Source organism: Saccostrea cucullata, unplaced genomic scaffold, assembly GCF_032062105.1.
Source record: "Saccostrea cucullata isolate Sc308-1 unplaced genomic scaffold, CSIRO_AGI_Scuc_v1 ctg1154, whole genome shotgun sequence".
In the NCBI taxonomy this organism is placed as follows: domain Eukaryota; kingdom Metazoa; phylum Mollusca; class Bivalvia; order Ostreida; family Ostreidae; genus Saccostrea; species Saccostrea cuccullata.
In genome coordinates, this window is record NW_026929930.1 from 55775 (window position 1) to 73657 (window position 17883).

The 17883-nt window shown below is 33.2% G+C and overlaps 1 protein-coding gene across 1 annotated transcript; it reads left to right on the forward strand.

Moving 5' to 3' along the window:
* The first annotated feature begins 13670 nt into the window (after positions 1–13670).
* LOC134282482 (uncharacterized) lies at positions 13671–17514 on the forward strand. Its single transcript, XM_062764890.1, has 2 exons — positions 13671–15191; positions 17356–17514. The coding sequence occupies exons 1-2, from the start codon at positions 13671–13673 to the stop codon at positions 17512–17514; spliced, it is 1680 nt and encodes a 559-aa protein (XP_062620874.1).
* Positions 17515–17883: the final 369 nt, after the last annotated feature.

The window sequence follows — 17883 nt, forward strand, 5'->3', positions numbered from 1 at the left end:
CAGTGCCTGTGCTTTAAGAAATTTACCAATAAAAATGTTCGAAATTCGATGTTCTGATTGCTGTTTTCAGGTGCAGGAATTTTCGTTTCATTTTTTAATTATTCTAATTTTAGATAGGAGTAAATGGTAAATTTATAACATCTTCCGAGCAATGTGAGTGCCATGACAGGGCTAAAATCCTGGTGTAGGCCTATACATTTCACATTATACACTTTACTCAAAGCAATGAGTAACCTGACACTCTTGGTACCAATTAAGCACCATTATAAACAGACCTAATTTGGTATTCCTATAAAGCAGTTTTCAAAAACTTATACATTAGAGATAAAATTAAGATATTTGCAGTGACCTTAACCTTGATATTTAGATATATATCAACGACATATTATAAAATGAATTAACAAAAATTAAATCCATTCTTATGTCCACTAGATATATTCAAGTGAAATTGAAATAAAGAGTCTTACACATCTGTTTTATATTCGATAGATTACCAGAAAGTTGCTTATGTAGCAATATATTCTTATCACCTCGTATCACCTGCATACAGAATACATATTTCTTTAAGGACAGATGATACAAACAAATTTTATCTTTGGAGGAGACTTAATATCATGTCACAAGTTTAGAGAAGTGGATAAATCTTAGAATGTTTTATCCAAAGAATTGGAAAATGAAATAGATTTGGAAAAAAATTGAGTAATATTTCAATTAAATTATAACAATTGATAAAACACAATCAGTAAAGCTTCTCAGACGAAAATAATTTTCAGAATATTTTATCTTGGTGTGTGTTAAAAGTGTAATATAAACTTTAGAAAATTATACCTAACCAGGTGAATTTTATGAGGAAAACAAAATGGTAAAAATCAGCCCATGTGATATAGGATGATTTATACTATTTTCGTTTTTCCTAGTAAAATTCACCAAACTAACATATTCTGAAATTTGTTTTCACCTCTAAACCTTTATTGGTGTGATTTGTCAATATTTTTTCATGAAATATTAGTAATATTTTACAAGTATATTTCATTTCCCAGTTATTAGGAGAAAAGGTTTAAAGACTTGTCCACTTCTCTAAACTTGTGACATGATATACGTAATCTCCTCCAAAGAAAATAATTTTTGTGTCATCTGTGCTTAAGTACAGATGATACACTTTTTTCTTTGGAGGAGACTTAATATTATGTCACAAATTTAAGAAAGCGGATGATTCTATAAGTAAAATTAATGAGGAAAAACAAAATGATAAAAAGATTAGCATAAGCTGATTTTTCCAATTTGATTTTCTTATAATAAACATCAGCTAGCTTGGTATATTTTTCTAAAGTTTATATATTACACGCTTGGCACCAAACTTACATTCTGAAATTTGTTTTCATCTGTAAAACCTTAAATGGGTGTGTTTTGTCCACATTTGTAATTTATTGAAATACAATGTCTATTCCATTTTCCAGTTCTTTGGATAAAAAATTCTAAGATTTATTCATTTTTCTGAACTTGTTACATGATTAAGTCTCTTCCAAAGACAATTTTTTTTATCATCTGTCCTTAAGTATTAAAAAAAATAAATTTATTTAATAAAATGTTTTACAGTAAAGACTTGGATTGTCGATCAATTTTCTTTATAATCTTAGAAAAATGATCTCATTTAACATGTACAAATTTATCATACATATGCATGCACATTGCAGTGTTATGAACTTTTTTGCATTTACTGTACGTATATATTTCAATTTCATCCATTAAATTATGTTTTTATTGCCTTAAATTCGGAAAAGACGTACCACACCTATATCTATAGAGTTTATGTTTATAGGCATGTTAGTCTTTTTAAACATCGTTTTTCTTCTCTGAGATTGTCACAATAATTTATTTTAACAACTTTAAAGTGTATTTAAAAGTGTATTTCAATACGACTCAAAATTTTATTAAGGTCTTCCGTTTCCAACGGAAGACCTTCTACTGATTCTGTTGTTTCTTTTCCACTATTAAGGTCTTCTGTCTCCAACGGAAGACCTTCTACTGATTCGTTTGTTTCTTTTCCACTATTATTATTTTTTTTTCTTACCGATTTTGTGCAGGCGATTTCTCGAGAACGCCTCGACGGTTTTTCATGAAACTTTGAGCAATGATAAAATCATATTTGAACTTCATGCGTTTTTTCTTATTTTGCCGTCATCACTTCCGGTCGCAAAATATGGCCATTTTTCTGTTTTTAAAGTGTCATTTTGTCCGAGAGTGTTCTCGAAAACAGTTGGAGATTGGGTCCTTAAACTTTCAGGGATGATAGATTATGGCTATTAGATTTGAGAAGGCTGTATGGTTTTTGTTTCTGTCGCGTCAGTCGTTTAAAAATTTGCAAAATTTTATATTTTTCTTTTTAAAATGTTTCTTATGGAGGCAAATAGAGTGTCTCGAGTACTATTATGTCCACCGGAAGTTATTTTTTCTAAACCGGAAGTAGTCCAAAAAATGATCAATTTTCCTCGAAATTAGCAGGGATGATTCCTTTCAACTCAGAAAGGAGTTATAGGTCATTTTAAGTACTTCCGGTCACACCGGAAGTGAATTATAAAGACCGGAAGTTGTTTGAAATTGATAGATTTCACTCTTAAATGTGTTCTCATGTATATTGAATAATTGATCTGAACACATTTTTTCATTTAAAGTTGATTTATACCCTTATCAAAAATCGAACGGAAGACCTACTCGTTGCTTGCAACGAGATCTCATCTAGTTAATTTTATTTTTCGTTTAACAAATTCGGCAAATTGGTATCTCTTCAATTTCCTCATTAGTAGTCAGTGTCAATTACTCATTTTTATTCATTTTATCAAACATTTTTTTTTTAAATGTATACCAGATCATCTTCTTTGAATATTTAAATGTGAATTTTTGTAGAAAATATATAAAAACAAAATTTAATTTTTTCACATTTCTAATAATTTCTATGTTAGTATATTCATTGAATTTTCAGTCATTTTGCCAAAGACGTGGATCAAAGTTGGTGGAAACTGAGACAGATGAAGAAAATAATCTTCTCCGCTCACATATAATTGGAACAAATCCACAATGTGAGTTTTCAATTCATTAAAAGGGGTAGGGAAAGGCGATGATGAATGCGGGACGGAGGGAGTTATGATACAAGTCCTTTTGCAGGGGGATCTGGATAGGGCTATTAGACATTATCTAAGAAGGATAGTAGGTATAGACATCCACCCAGAACACGGCATCATTTCAGGACTGGTCACCAAACCAGCCGTACAACTACCAGAGTCATCAGGACTGCGCCATGTTCTATGCGGCGGATGATTTCCACTGGGACGATGATTTCTGCTCAACCAAGGTGGGATTTATCTGCGAAATGGGGTAGGGTAAATAAAAACTACTGAAGTAATATATATTTTCCCTGTTTGTACATCTGTCCGTTTGTTTCTTTATCTGTTTATATTTTTGTGAACAAAAACTTTAACCTTGATTGTCCATATCTTTGGAGTCTGAGGGGCTATGACCTGCATATTTCACAGGTGTATTTCTTGTGAAAAGACCTTTCTATTTATTTCCACAAATTTGACCTCATGACCTTGATCCAAACTTTAGTTCAACCCAATTTTTCCCAACATTAACCATAACCGCAGCTTTTGAATAGTTGGTGCAAGGGTTTTGGTGTTCATACTTTATGTGTGTGTATTCATTGTGACAAGTCCTATCACTGAGTATAAAAATATTTCCCTTTAGGCTTTGGACATTGGCCTTGGAGTTTTACCCACTTTATAAAAGAAAACCTAAACATTCACCATAACATTTGAATTGCTAGTGCTAGGCTTTTCATATTTCATGCATGACAAGACTTTCCTGTGGATACTATCAAATTTTACCCTGACCTTAGAGTTTGACCCACTTGAAGAACATTTTACATTGACCATAAGTTTTGAACAGTTAATACTAGCCTAAGGGCTTTTATATTTCAAGCTATATTTCTTGTGACAGACTTTCTTTTCAAAATTTACCTTTTACCATAACTCTAGAACAGCTTATACATGTACGAAGATTTTCATGACTGATTCATATTTGTATTCCTTGTGAAAAGACCTCCCTTTGATGACCAACAATTTAGACTTGTTGACCTTGGAGTTTGACGTTCAACCTTCGACATTGGGTTAGGGTTATAACATAGGGTGGCATCAGTGTTTCATGAACACATTTTTTTTCCTTACAGGGCAGGTGAACCAATTGATTTTTTGATGAGGAAGGAAAATTAAAAATCTAATTACAGAGGGCTGAAAAAAATTGTTTCCTTTGCAGATCTTATGCTTAATTGCTTATAAGAATATTGAATTAGATGAATAAAGTTTTCTAAAACTGGATTTTCTTCTTTTCTTTTGAAGTTGCTTTTAAGATTTAAATGAATATATTTTTTTCATATCGCTTAAAAGAAATTGATTAATATATAGACTCCATATCAATCAAAGGAGACCACTAGAAGAATGCTAGAGCCACCATTTTAACAGGCGGAACAAAACTTAAAATCAGGAAACCAAGCATTTTTGCTAGAACTACACTATACGTAAATATTAAACACCTTGTTTATTAACCTGGTTGTTGGTCATGCAGGCAGAGGACATGAGAGAGTTTGATGTGTTCAATGAGTGACATGTTTACATGGTAGCACAGCACACCGGTTACTACATGGTAATGGTACACGCAGGGAAGGTATGAATTTCCGACCGTGACCTTTGACCTAAAAATAAATGGGAGATCTTCCTTAAATGATACAAGAAGAAAATTGTGATATGAAATGCATACCATAATTAATCTCAAAGAATTTTCGATATATTGCACGGAAACGAAAGGATTAACACAGACAATTTTGAATATGACTTTAACCTATTGATCTCAAAATTAATGAAGGTTTTTCCTTAGGCCATTGGGAGCTAAACATTTTGTAAAATATCATTGCATTATATTTGCATTCTCGAAATATCGCCGTATACATGCATATATGTACTCAAACTCAACCTCTCATGTCAAAGTTGTCTAACCTTGTTCATAAATTCTCATCTTCTCTAGCCAAGGGTTTCTAATACGCCACTCTCCTCATAAACCCTTGGCATACGGTGAAGTCAAAAGACGGGATTGTTTTCCGTCACGTGATCTCGAATCTATCAGGTACGCACAGATTGCGTTATCGCCAGAAATACAGACACGTGTAACAAAAATTAAATCAAAGTTTTTTTTCAAGAATAATTAAGAAGCAATAATTGAGTTATGTTCATTCATTTTCTATAAAACAAATTTGAAGCTTCAATATAGATTCTTAATCACACATTTAGAAGATTTTGGATGACACCGTGGCTATTCATAGAATTTAATGTTATCTTACGGATCGTTGTTTACTTGCATTTTTCATTACCGAGATTAAAGAGTGAAGATGTATCCCGAACACAAATATTGTCATTTACAAAAAAACAATTGGTGATTGGTCGACCGGGTGTACTGAAATCCAATCAGAACTCTGGAAAAAATTCCAATTTCTATGAACACCGTAGGCCAAGGGTTTATGAGGAGAGTAGTGTATCCTTGGCTAGCGAAGATGTGTGTTAACTTTCCTTTACATAAAGTCAACTCTATATGACATTTACTCACACTACTATTACATTGCGTCAACCTTCTGTTCTATTATGTCAACTCTTTACGACATTTACTCACACTATTATTATTCCATTGTGTCATTACCTTCCATTTCATTATGTCAACTCTATATGACACTTACATGTACTCCAACTACAATTGCGTTGTGTCAAGCTTCCATTATATTATGTCAACTCTTTATAACATTAACCCACGCAGCTACTGCATTGTGTCAACCTTCCATTATATTGTGTCGATTCTTTATGATATTATCCCACACTACTATTGCATCGTGTAAACCTTCCTTTACATTATGTCAACACTTTATGACATTAACACATTCTTGCATTTCGTTATGTTTACTGTTCACGACATTTAATTAAACAACAATTACATTGTGTTAACCTATTAGTACATTATGTCAATTCTTAATGATTTTACCTCACACTACTACATTATGTCGATTCACTATTATGTTATGCGAACACAGGTATCCTCGGTCTTTATATGAGCATAACGTATTTTCCGCGTTCTGCAAGCACTAAAATTGGCGGGAGAGAAACATGTAATTGTCGTAGAAGAAATCTCAGCGATTTAGGAATGGCATCTTTAAATAAAAAAATTTAAGCGACAAAGGATTGACAATCTTGAAACGTGCAAAGCCTTAACACCCGACTGTGAATTAAAATCCTGTCAAAATTCAATGGCGTTTACTTTAATCTGATAATTAAATAAATCAAATATTATGAGTCGTGCAGCATTTTTTTCTTTTTATTTTGAATTGTTCTCATCTTCTCTAGCCCAGGGTTTCTGATACGCCACTCTCCTCATAAACCCTTGGCATACGGTGAAGTCAAAAGACGGGATTGTTTTCCGTCACGTGATCTCGAATCTATCAGGTACGCACAGATTGCGTTATCGCCAGAAATACAGACACGTGTAACAAAAATTAAATCAAAGTTTTTTTTCAAGAATAATTAAGAAGCAATAATTGAGTTATGTTCATTCATTTTCTATAAAACAAATTTGAGGCTTCAATATAGATTCTTAATCACACATTTAGAAGATTTTGGATGACACCGTGGCTATTCATAGAATTTAATGTTATCTTACGGATCGTTGTTTACTTGCATTTTTCATTACCGAGATTAAAGAGTGAAGATGTATCCCGAACACAAATATTGTCATTTACAAAAAAACAATTGGTGATTGGTCGACCGGGTGTACTGAAATCCAATCAGAACTCTGGAAAAAATTCCAATTTCTATGAACACCGTAGGCCAAGGGTTTATGAGGAGAGTAGTGTATCCTTGGCTAGCGAAGATGTGTGTTAACTTTCCTTTACATAAAGTCAACTCTATATGACATTTACTCACACTACTATTACATTGCGTCAACCTTCTGTTCTATTATGTCAACTCTTTACGACATTTACTCACACTATTATTATTCCATTGTGTCATTACCTTCCATTTCATTATGTCAACTCTATATGACACTTACATGTACTCCAACTACAATTGCGTTGTGTCAAGCTTCCATTATATTATGTCAACTCTTTATAACATTAACCCACGCAGCTACTGCATTGTGTCAACCTTCCATTATATTGTGTCGATTCTTTATGATATTATCCCACACTACTATTGCATCGTGTAAACCTTCCTTTACATTATGTCAACACTTTATGACATTAACACATTCTTGCATTTCGTTATGTTTACTGTTCACGACATTTAATTAAACAACAATTACATTGTGTTAGCCTATTAGTACATTATGTCAATTCTTAATGATTTTACCTCACACTACTACATTATGTCGATTCACTATTATGTTATGCGAACACAGGTATCCTCGGTCTTTATATGAGCATAACATATTTTCCGCGTTCTGCAAGCACTAAAATTGGCGGGAGAGAAACATGTAATTGTCGTAGAAGAAATCTCAGCGATTTAGGAATGGCATCTTTAAATAAAAAAATTTAAGCGACAAAGGATTGACAATCTTGAAACGTGCAAAGCCTTAACACCGCGACTGTGAATTAAAATCCTGTCAAAATTCAATGGCGTTTACTTTAATCTGATAATTAAATAAATCAAATATTATGAGTCGTGCAGCATTTTTTTCTTTTTATTTTGAATTGTTCTCATCTTCTCTAGCCCAGGGTTTCTGATACGCCACTCTCCTCATAAACCCTTGGCATACGGTGAAGTCAAAAGACGGGATTGTTTTCCGTCACGTGATCTCGAATCTATCAGGTACGCACAGATTGCGTCATCGCATGAAAAAAAAGACACGTGTTACAAAAATTAAATCAAAGTTTTTTTTCAAGAATAATTAAGAAGCAATAATTGAGTTATGTTCATTCATTATTTATAGAACAAATTTGAGGCTTCAATATAGATTCTTAATCACACATTTAGAAGATTTTGGATGACACCGTGGCTATTTATAGAATTGAATGTTATCTCACGAATCGTTGTTTACTTGCATTTTTCATTACCGAGATTAAAGAGTGAAGATGTATCCCGAACACAAATATTGTCATTTACAAAAAAGAATTGGTGATTGGTCAACCGGGTGTACTGAAACTCAAACTACAATTGCGTTGTGTCAAGCTTCCATTATATTATGTCAACTCTTTATAACATTAACCCACGCAGCTACTGCATTGTGTCAACCTTCCATTATATTGTGTCGATTCTTTATGATATTATCCCACACTACTATTGCATCGTGTAAACCTTCCTTTACATTATGTCAACACTTTATGACATTAACACATTCTTGCATTTCGTTATGTTTACTGTTCACGACATTTAATTAAACAACAATTACATTGTGTTAGCCTATTAGTACATTATGTCAATTCTTAATGATTTTACCTCACACAACTACATTATGTCGATTCACTATTACGTTATGCGAACACAGGTATCCTCGGTCTTTATATGAGCATAACGTATTTTCCGCGTTCTGCAAGCACTAAAATTGGCGGGAGAGATACATGTAATTGTCGTAGAAGAAATCTCAGCGATTTAGGAATGGCATCTTTAAATAAAAAAATTTAAGCGACAAAGGATTGACAATCTTGAAACGTGCAAAGCCTTAACACCGCGACTGTGAATTAAAATCCTGTTAAAATTCAATGTCGTTTACTTTAATCTGATAATTAAATAAATCAAATATTATGAGTCGTGCAGCATTTTTTTCTTTTTATTTTGAATTGTTCTCATCTTCTCTAGCCCAGGGTTTCTGATACGCCACTCTCCTCATAAACCCTTGGCATACGGTGAAGTCAAAAGACGGGATTGTTTTCACGTGATCTCGAATCTATCAGGTACGCACAGATTGCGTCATCGCATGAAAAAAAGACACGTGTTACAAAAATTAAATCAAAGTTTTTTTCAAGAATAATTAAGAAGCAATAATTGAGTTATGTTCATTCATCATTTATCGAACAAATTTGAAGCTTCAATATAGATTCTTAATCACACATTTAGAAGATTTTGGATGACACCGTGGCTATTTATAGAATTGAATGTTATCTCACGGATCGTTGTTTACTTGCATTTTTCATTACCGAGATTAAAGAGTGAAGATGTATCCCGAACGCAAATATTGTCATTTACAAAAAAAACAATTGGTGATTGGTCAACCGGGTGTACTGAAATCCAATCAGAACTCTGGAAAAAATTCCAATTTCTATGAACACCGTAGGCCAAGGGTTTATGAGGAGAGTAGTGTATCAGAAATCCTTGGCCAGCAAAGATGTGTGTTAACTTTCCTTTACATAAAGTCAACTCTATATGACATTTACTCACACTACTATTACATTGCGTCAACCTTCTGTTCCATTATGTCAACTCTTTACGACATTTACTCGCACTATTATTATTCCTTTATGTCATTACCTTCCATTTCATTATGTCAACTCTATATGACACTTACTCAAACTACAATTGCGTTGTGTCAACCTTCCATTATATTATGTCAACTCTTTATGACATTAACCCACGCAACTACTGCATTGTGTCAACCTTCCATTACATTGTGTCGATTCTTTATGATATTATCCCACACTACTATTACATCGTGTAAACCTTCCTTTACATTATGTCAACACTTTATGACATTAACACATTCTTGCATTTCGTTATGTTTACTGTTCACGACATTTAATCAAACAACAATTACATTGTGTTAGCCTATTAGTACATTATGTCAATTCTTTATGATTTTACCTCACACTTATACATTATGTCGATTCACTATTACGTTATGCGAACACGGGTATCCTCGGCCTTTATATGAGCATAAGGATTGACAATCTTGAAACGTGCAAAGCATTAACACTGCAACTGTGCATTAAAGTCACGTCGAAATTCAATGGCGTTTACTTTAATCTGATAATGAAATAAATCAAATATTATGAGTCGTGCAGCATTTTTTTTTTCTTATTTTTTTTTGAATTGTTTGTTTGTTTGTTTTTTTTTTTTTGGATAAAGGTTTTAAAATTCTGATCTTACTAAGAACATTGTCATATTTTTTTTATAGGTCTTGAACTTTCCTTTTTCTTAAAAGTGTAAACACATCGTATAACACACGTGCACTGGTGGGTTAGGGGGAGGGGGAAATACCGCCCTACCATCTTTAGTGACCAAAATCTACATGTACATAAAATTAATAATTTTATTGCTTTTACTTTTAGGACATAGTATTAGTTTCACATTAAGTTAAGTGAACTAAGTTGAAAACTTTTTTTTTAGAAAACTATAAAGCCTGAGAGCTTCCCTGCTTTCCCCCGTGGTCTCCAACTATAAACCGTCCCCCTTCGGGCTAGACCATTTTTTTTTTGTTCAAGATTTTCATATCCGCTACCGATATGTGTCCATGCATGCTTACTAGGGTATATTCAATTGATTTAGATGGAGGATTGGTAGATATTTCTAATAGAATTCTGGCCCTGGAATGGTGGAAAAAATTGCTAATTCCAGTGACGTATCATTTTTTGGGAAAGGGGGGGGGGGGTTTCAACCAAAAAAAAAATTCGCCCGAAAAAAAAACTTGAGAAGCCAAAAAAAATTGTCCACTCCAAGCCCGAAAATCCTATTTCGGGGAGGGGGGTCCAACTTCGATCAGTCTTAATTTTTTGTGAAATATACTCCATTACCCTCAGTGGACTATACTTCAACAAAAAGTGGGGGAGGGGCTGTTCTGTCAATGAACATTACATTTTCCATGGTAAAGTTATTTCTGGGAAAAGAGGGGAGCTGATATTTTGTGCCTGTAATTCTTCCTAATCAATCAGGACCCCATCTCTTACCAGTCATAAAAACACGGTCGATAACATTCATTTTATACCAGATATACAGCTTTGAGATAATGTAAATGTATTTTTACATCAGGTAATGCACTTTTGGAATCCACATGATAAAGATTTAACACAGTATAAAGATATTTTAAGATCACATAAGAAAGAGTTGACATAAAGTAATTATATATCAACATCACGGAATGGAGTTTTGACATAATGTGATGAAGTGTTGATATAATATAAAGATACGTTCACATATTGTCATGCACTTTTTACACCACGTAATAAAGCACTAACATAAAGGTAAGATGTGTTCACCTCACATGATGATGCTCTCACCGTAAAATAAAGATAAATCCATATCTTGTATTTCTTTGATATAATGGAAAAATACACTCTCAGAAAGGAATGGAATTTTGACTGCATTTCATTTCATTTTATTCAGGTAAAAATATCACAGAATGTCATGATTAACAAATTAAAAAAAATACTGACTAGCATACAACTAGAGAAAAGAAATACACAGACATTATCTCATCATTATGCTAATTAAGGAAGACCAATTTAACATTAATATGTATTTATTATTAAATACATTGCATGACATACAGTTGATAGATATTACCTAAGGATATACCATAAAAGCCTTATTAAAAAGCTTATTTCCAATGGTGTCCTCAAATAACAACCATGTTAGTAAACAAAAAATAACAAAATTGCATAAACATTGGAATTTAGGCAGGTACTTTTATGAGTATAGCATAATGCTTTGAAAAATGACATGTTTACAGTAGCATATTTTGTCTTGATAATTATCACAAAATGCTTATTATATTAATATAATAAATAAACAATAAAAATTAGACAAGCTTTTTATGTAGTCACACTAGCATTTGTAGATAAAAAAGATTTTACAGCTTTCTTAAAACTTTGTTTTGTTTTCACCTCTTTAATTAATCTCCAGTGGCAATGTATTCCAATCTTTGATTGCATTATAGAAAAAACATGAAGACTCTTTCCCTTTTATCTTTGGTATAATAAAATTCTTATTTGTTGCACTTCTTGTGATATTATTATTTAAAACAAAATGTTCATGGAGGTAAGCTGGTGTATTACCATGATATATATTAAAAACATGATTTAATCTTAATTGTTTAGCTCTATTCTCCACTCTTAACATATTTAGAGAGTTTAAAATATTGTTAGAAATACTCTCTCTGGGACTAAGGTTTTAAATGAACCGTACTACTTTGTTCTGGGTTACTTGTAATTTGTGTTTCAGTTGCTTGCATGTTTATTCCAAAATACCAAGAAGAACTGGCATAGTCAAAATAGCATTGTATCAAGGCAGAACATTGGGTCTTTCTAGAATGTGTACTAAGACAGGATGCATTTCTATATAAAAACTTAAGTCAATCATTAACTTTTTGTATGATACTTAAAACAATATTTTCACATGAAACAAACTTGTTAATACAGATTCCTAAATATTTAACACTGTCAGAACCTTTAATAATATGACCATTACACACAATTTTAAAATCTGTGATGCTTTTAAGCTTTCTTGGAGGACCAAATAAAATAGATTCTGTCTTACGTAAATGGAGTGACAATCTATTGTCAACTAACCAAGAAGAACATTTGTCAAGAACAATGCCCAGTTTTTGAGTAATAATAACAGGATCTCTGTGTGCATAAAAAATGGCACTGTCATCTGCATATGAAATTAATTTACAGTCATCATCAATACTGACAGTTATATCGTTGACATATATTAAAAATAAAAGAGGTCCTAAGATGCTACCTTGAGGAACACCACAATTTACAGTATTAAAGTCTGAAGAAGTATTGTTGACATGAACTTGTTGTTGTCTACAAGACAGATAAGATGCCACGACATTTTATATCATTATACCTCTTCTTGTTTTTGGTCTACCAAAAAAGATCATTGGATGAGCCCAATTCACTAGAAATCGTAAAAAAATCGGCTAGTCACCGTTCGTAAGTCAGTAAACTCTCACTGAGGCGAAAGCCAGTTCCTTGTTATCGGTAATCCTTTACATTTAACCTTTACATTGGTATGATACATTGATGGACCTTACTCCCATGAGTTCGTTCAGTAAGCTAATATTGTACTGACTCCGGACAGGAAATTAAGGAAACAACGTTGTAAATGCGTCCAATGATTTTATTTCTGAGGATGATGAGATATGACGATGACAATGACATGGAAATATGACTTGAAGTTGAAGTTGACATGGAAATGACGTGAATGACGTTGAAATGACGATTACATTGACATGGATGTATACGTAGAAATGACTTGGAAAATATGACGTGGAAATAACTTGGAAATGACGACGATTTACTACAAAAAATACAAAGAAAAAATACTATAAATACAAGATATTTCAAGCAAGTTACACATGATAACACATCCTAGCAAATAATCATGATGTATTACATGTTCTAGAAATACTTCAATACACAAACTGTCGTCAAAATGTAAACAAAGAGGCATAACTCTTCTTGACACAAATCATGATAGAAAAACATGGCAGTAAAAAGATTTATCTTCCGTACATAATAAGTGTGCACATATCTAGCGAAATTACAATATGTATGTCAATATGTACCTAACTTACTAACATTCGGTGACTTATACAATTCAGGACATCCACACAGTCATAATCGTGAACATGAAGGCCTACTTATTATGGCACAAGAACTAAATAAGCCTAAATCAGAAATTCAGAAGTTTGAAGGGAATCCAATGGACTACCAGAGATTCATTAGACAGTTTAATACAAGGGTGTGTGCTAATACCAGCTCATATGAAGAACGTTTGAACTTTCTTCTGCAATTTACCAGTGGTGAGGCTAACAGAATAGTGACTGGATATTCACACTTAAATGCTGAAGGAGGATACAAGGCAGCGATGGATGAATTCAAAGATCGATATGGTGATCCAGACATTGTTGCGCAAGCTTATATGAAAAAAGCATTGAATTGGTCATCAATAAAACAAGACAATGCAAGGGGACTTGATGACTATGCAATATTCCTTACCGAGTGTCAGCATGCTGTCAATAACGTAGCCAGCGCTAGAGCCTTAGAGTATCCAGAGAACATGAAACTTATTATAAAGAAACTTACGTTCTACTTGCAAGAAAAGTGGCGAAATGCTGTGTACGAGCTCAAAGACAGAAGAGAAGTTGTGAAGTTTGAGAACTTAGTGAAGTTTGTTCGTAAGGAAGCTAAAAAGGCCAACGACCCTATCTATGGAAGAGAAGTGATGAATATCTCAACGTCTTCAACCCACGGACAGAATGTTAAACCAGCCACATTCTCAAAACAGAAAGGGAACTTTGCAACTAAGACCGTGGAATCTCATCTATCTACAAACAATTATGCATATGAACAACATAGACCAAAATCATCTGGATTTATGAAACCATGTGCTTATTGTCAAGGCACATCACATTCATTGGAAGAGTGCAGGAACATTATGAAGTTACCCCTAAAGGACAGATATGAAGTGTTGAAGTCTAAGGGACTGTGTTTCTCGTGTTTGAGATCAGGACATTTTAAGGGAGCCTGTCAACACAAGTTATACTGCGTTCACTGTAAGAAGTGTCACCCATCTATACTTCATGTGAATCCTCGACAAGGCAAGGAAAACCCAGTGACTACTGATCAAAACAATAACAGCTCATCTGCAGCCGTTTCTTCAACAGCGCATAAGGGGGCTGGGGACTCAGTGAGGCAAGCGCTTCCGGTCATACCAGTACGTCTGAAATCAAGAAACAGTGACAAATTTATTACAACTTATGCTTTCTTGGATTCTGGGAGTACAGCGACATTTTGTACAGAGGAAATCGCAAGATCACTTCACCTTGAAGGCAAAAGGACTGTGCTTAACTTAACAACCATGGGACAGCAGAGGACAGAAAACTGTTGCATTCTATCTGGTCTTGAAGTGAGTGATTTAAATGGTGATCACACAATTGACTTACCTCCTATATACACTCAACCGGATCTGCCCAAATCCAAGAAAGACATTGTTACGCCCGAGGACCTACAAAGATGGCCGCATCTGCGTGATGTACATATTGACACAATAGATAGTGATGTTGGTTTGTTGATTGGAGTCAACGTACCGAAAGCAATGGAGCCATGGGATGTGATTACTAGTGTACACAAAGGTCCATTCGCTGTTAAGACTCTGTTAGGATGGGTAATCATTGGACGCATTTACAACGTTGTTTCCTTAATTTCCTGTCCGGAGTCAGTACAAAATATTTACAATTAGAAGTTTCCTCCAGTGAAATAAATATCAGTACAAAGACTGGAAAATATCATATAGTAAACTAGCAAATGGCAAACTGGTAACAAATGCGGCACCAAGCCCTGCCGCGTTCTGCCATGATAACACGGGCTCTACACAAAAAAAATACTGTGCCCCAAAAACGATGACGTCACATCGTACTAATGACCCTAAAAAGTCTAGTTACCGAAATGGCCATAACAAATATCTCATTTGAAATCACACTTTCTATTTCTTTTAAAGTTTACGTTTGTATCAGTAATATAAAAATAGTTAAAAGTATATATATATAATTGAATGAGATTCAAGTTTCTCTCGACCAGGAATATTCCCCTCAGTTTTGCCTCGGGAAACGGGACTTATAATGGGGAACCTGATTCTTGTAAACACCCTCAATGCTATACTTAAAGTATATATTAACGTCATACAAGTACAGAATTCACAGATTCACATTGTTATTGTATCATTGTATTCAATGATGGATGATTTTATTATGATATTTATAAATTTAGGGAAAACCAGGTGATGGTCAGGTCATGACCATGGAAAACATGGCATGTAATTTGAAACCGTGTGTTGGTAAGATTTTGAAGCTTCATATTCATACATCTTACGATTCAAAATTTAAAATTTGATTTTCAGAAAAATATTCGTTGCAACAAATTTCAGAGTATGCGTGTTTAAAATTTGACTGTGTTTTATCACTAAGTATACAACAGTTAATTGAAAAAAAAATCTTCCGATTTTCAATTGTTTAAAAGTTCACAGTACTGTAGAAAATATTTAAAGAAGGGATAGAAAAAAACAAGTTAACTCATAGGACGGTTTTCCGTTCTTACAGGTAAAAAAAAATGATTGTTTTTTAAGCTCTATTCAGTCTTATTAATTGCGTATTTTTTTTTGTAAAGCATGTACACAAAGGTACCCAGAGTCAGGATCGATACGTTCCATTCAATATAGATCTGGGCTTGTATATTTTCTCTGAAAATAAAGTCTCTAAATGATAGAGAAGAGTATACGTCTTATTGTGTTCTGAACTTTTATTAATATCTAATAAGACGATGAAGAAAACAAATATCTTCTAATAAAAAGCAGAAAAATTTAGAAATTGTCTCTATTACAATACCTAATGCGAGTGGAACAGTGGTAAAACGTATGTTTTCACGGCGTGGAGTAAAGAATTCGACAAAATTTCGTGAGATGGAATCCCGTTGCAAGACAAAAGATCCGGTCATTCAGTTGAAACAGTATAAACCAAATATCCGTGTTGCAGTATTGTTGCAGTAAGTGCTTTCAAGTTCCTTCAACTGCTCATGTCTTAATTACTTGTACTTGTATTCAATTTACAGATTTATACTGGTAAGTATTTGTGTCTCGATATATTGATTTAAAAAAAAAACATGCACAATGAAACATGTTATATAAGTTCAAAGTCAACAAAGTAAACGAACAAAATTCACTTAATTCATGTTCAGTGCATGATAACCAGTGTACAAAGTAATAGGTTAGTGTGATGTACCTAGAATGTTCAGTTACCAGTGCTGACTAGGTTTAAAAATGGCTTATTCAGGATACCGGTTGTTTCAATTAACAATTATTTGAATTCACTACCTATTTTGAAACTATGTTTTATGGTAATTGTCGTCATTTTAATCAACAGAATATTAATATATATATTTTTGGCAATAATAGCTTGTGTTTTTGTTCTTCTTCGTTCATGTATATTATTGTAAAATTGTAAATCTTTTTAAACATTGTATGGCTTATGATATTCTGTGTATGGGAGAGGACTATCTAAGTCTTAGGGACTTTTGTCAAATCCCTTTGACATGATGTCAATAAAATATATTCAAAACAATAATTGTAATGGCAAGATTGTGTCATAACCCAAAAGCCATCATGGGAAAAAAGTGACTTTCCCAAAATGGAAAATGGAGAAGGTATTCAACACACTACCTTTTCCTGGTGAGTGCATTTGTAAAGATAAGCGTCTATTTTTTTTTTTCGAAAAATAGATCACTGCAAATCTCGTCACATCTTTTAAAAGACAGTGTTCTTTATTTGCTCTTTGTAGATACAGACGGGAATGATTCCCTTTCCGTTACCATGTGAAAAGACTTACTATGGATCCGCGTCCTCGATTGCAAACAACTCCATTGGATGTGATACACGAAAAGCTAGATCTACTGGGCATGTCAACAGAAACAACTTTGTGATTGTAAGATTTTCTTGACACTGATGCAAAATCCAATCACAAAATATGTCGATATTAAGGGAATTTAATGTATTTCAAGATTTATATAAATTAATCTTTGTTATGTTTATGATTTTTTCAAGATCCAGTATTAATTAATTAATTAATTAATTAATTTTTACTTGGAACTTTTTCTTTCTTTTTGGCATTTAAGATAAAGGGACATACTGTATTTATTTGGTGTTAATTTTATAACCTGTAAAGAAAAGAATAATTTGTACTTTTTTAAGGAAACAAAATAAGGTCCATTAGTTTATGTATCTTATCCTGTGATTATTTCTTGGGTCTCATTTTAGTTTCTATTATTAACTGTGGGTCTATGAGAAAACCAGGGGGGCCATACATGAA

Excerpts from the sequence above, each read along its gene's own strand:
- LOC134282482 (XM_062764890.1), top strand. The coding sequence starts at position 13,671 with ATGGCACAAGAACTAAATAAGCCTAAATCAGAAATTCAGAAGTTTGAA. Across the intron at positions 15,192-17,355 it reads TTAAGACTCTGTTAGGATGG|ATACAGACGGGAATGATTCC; the intron begins GTAATCATTGGA and ends TGCTCTTTGTAG.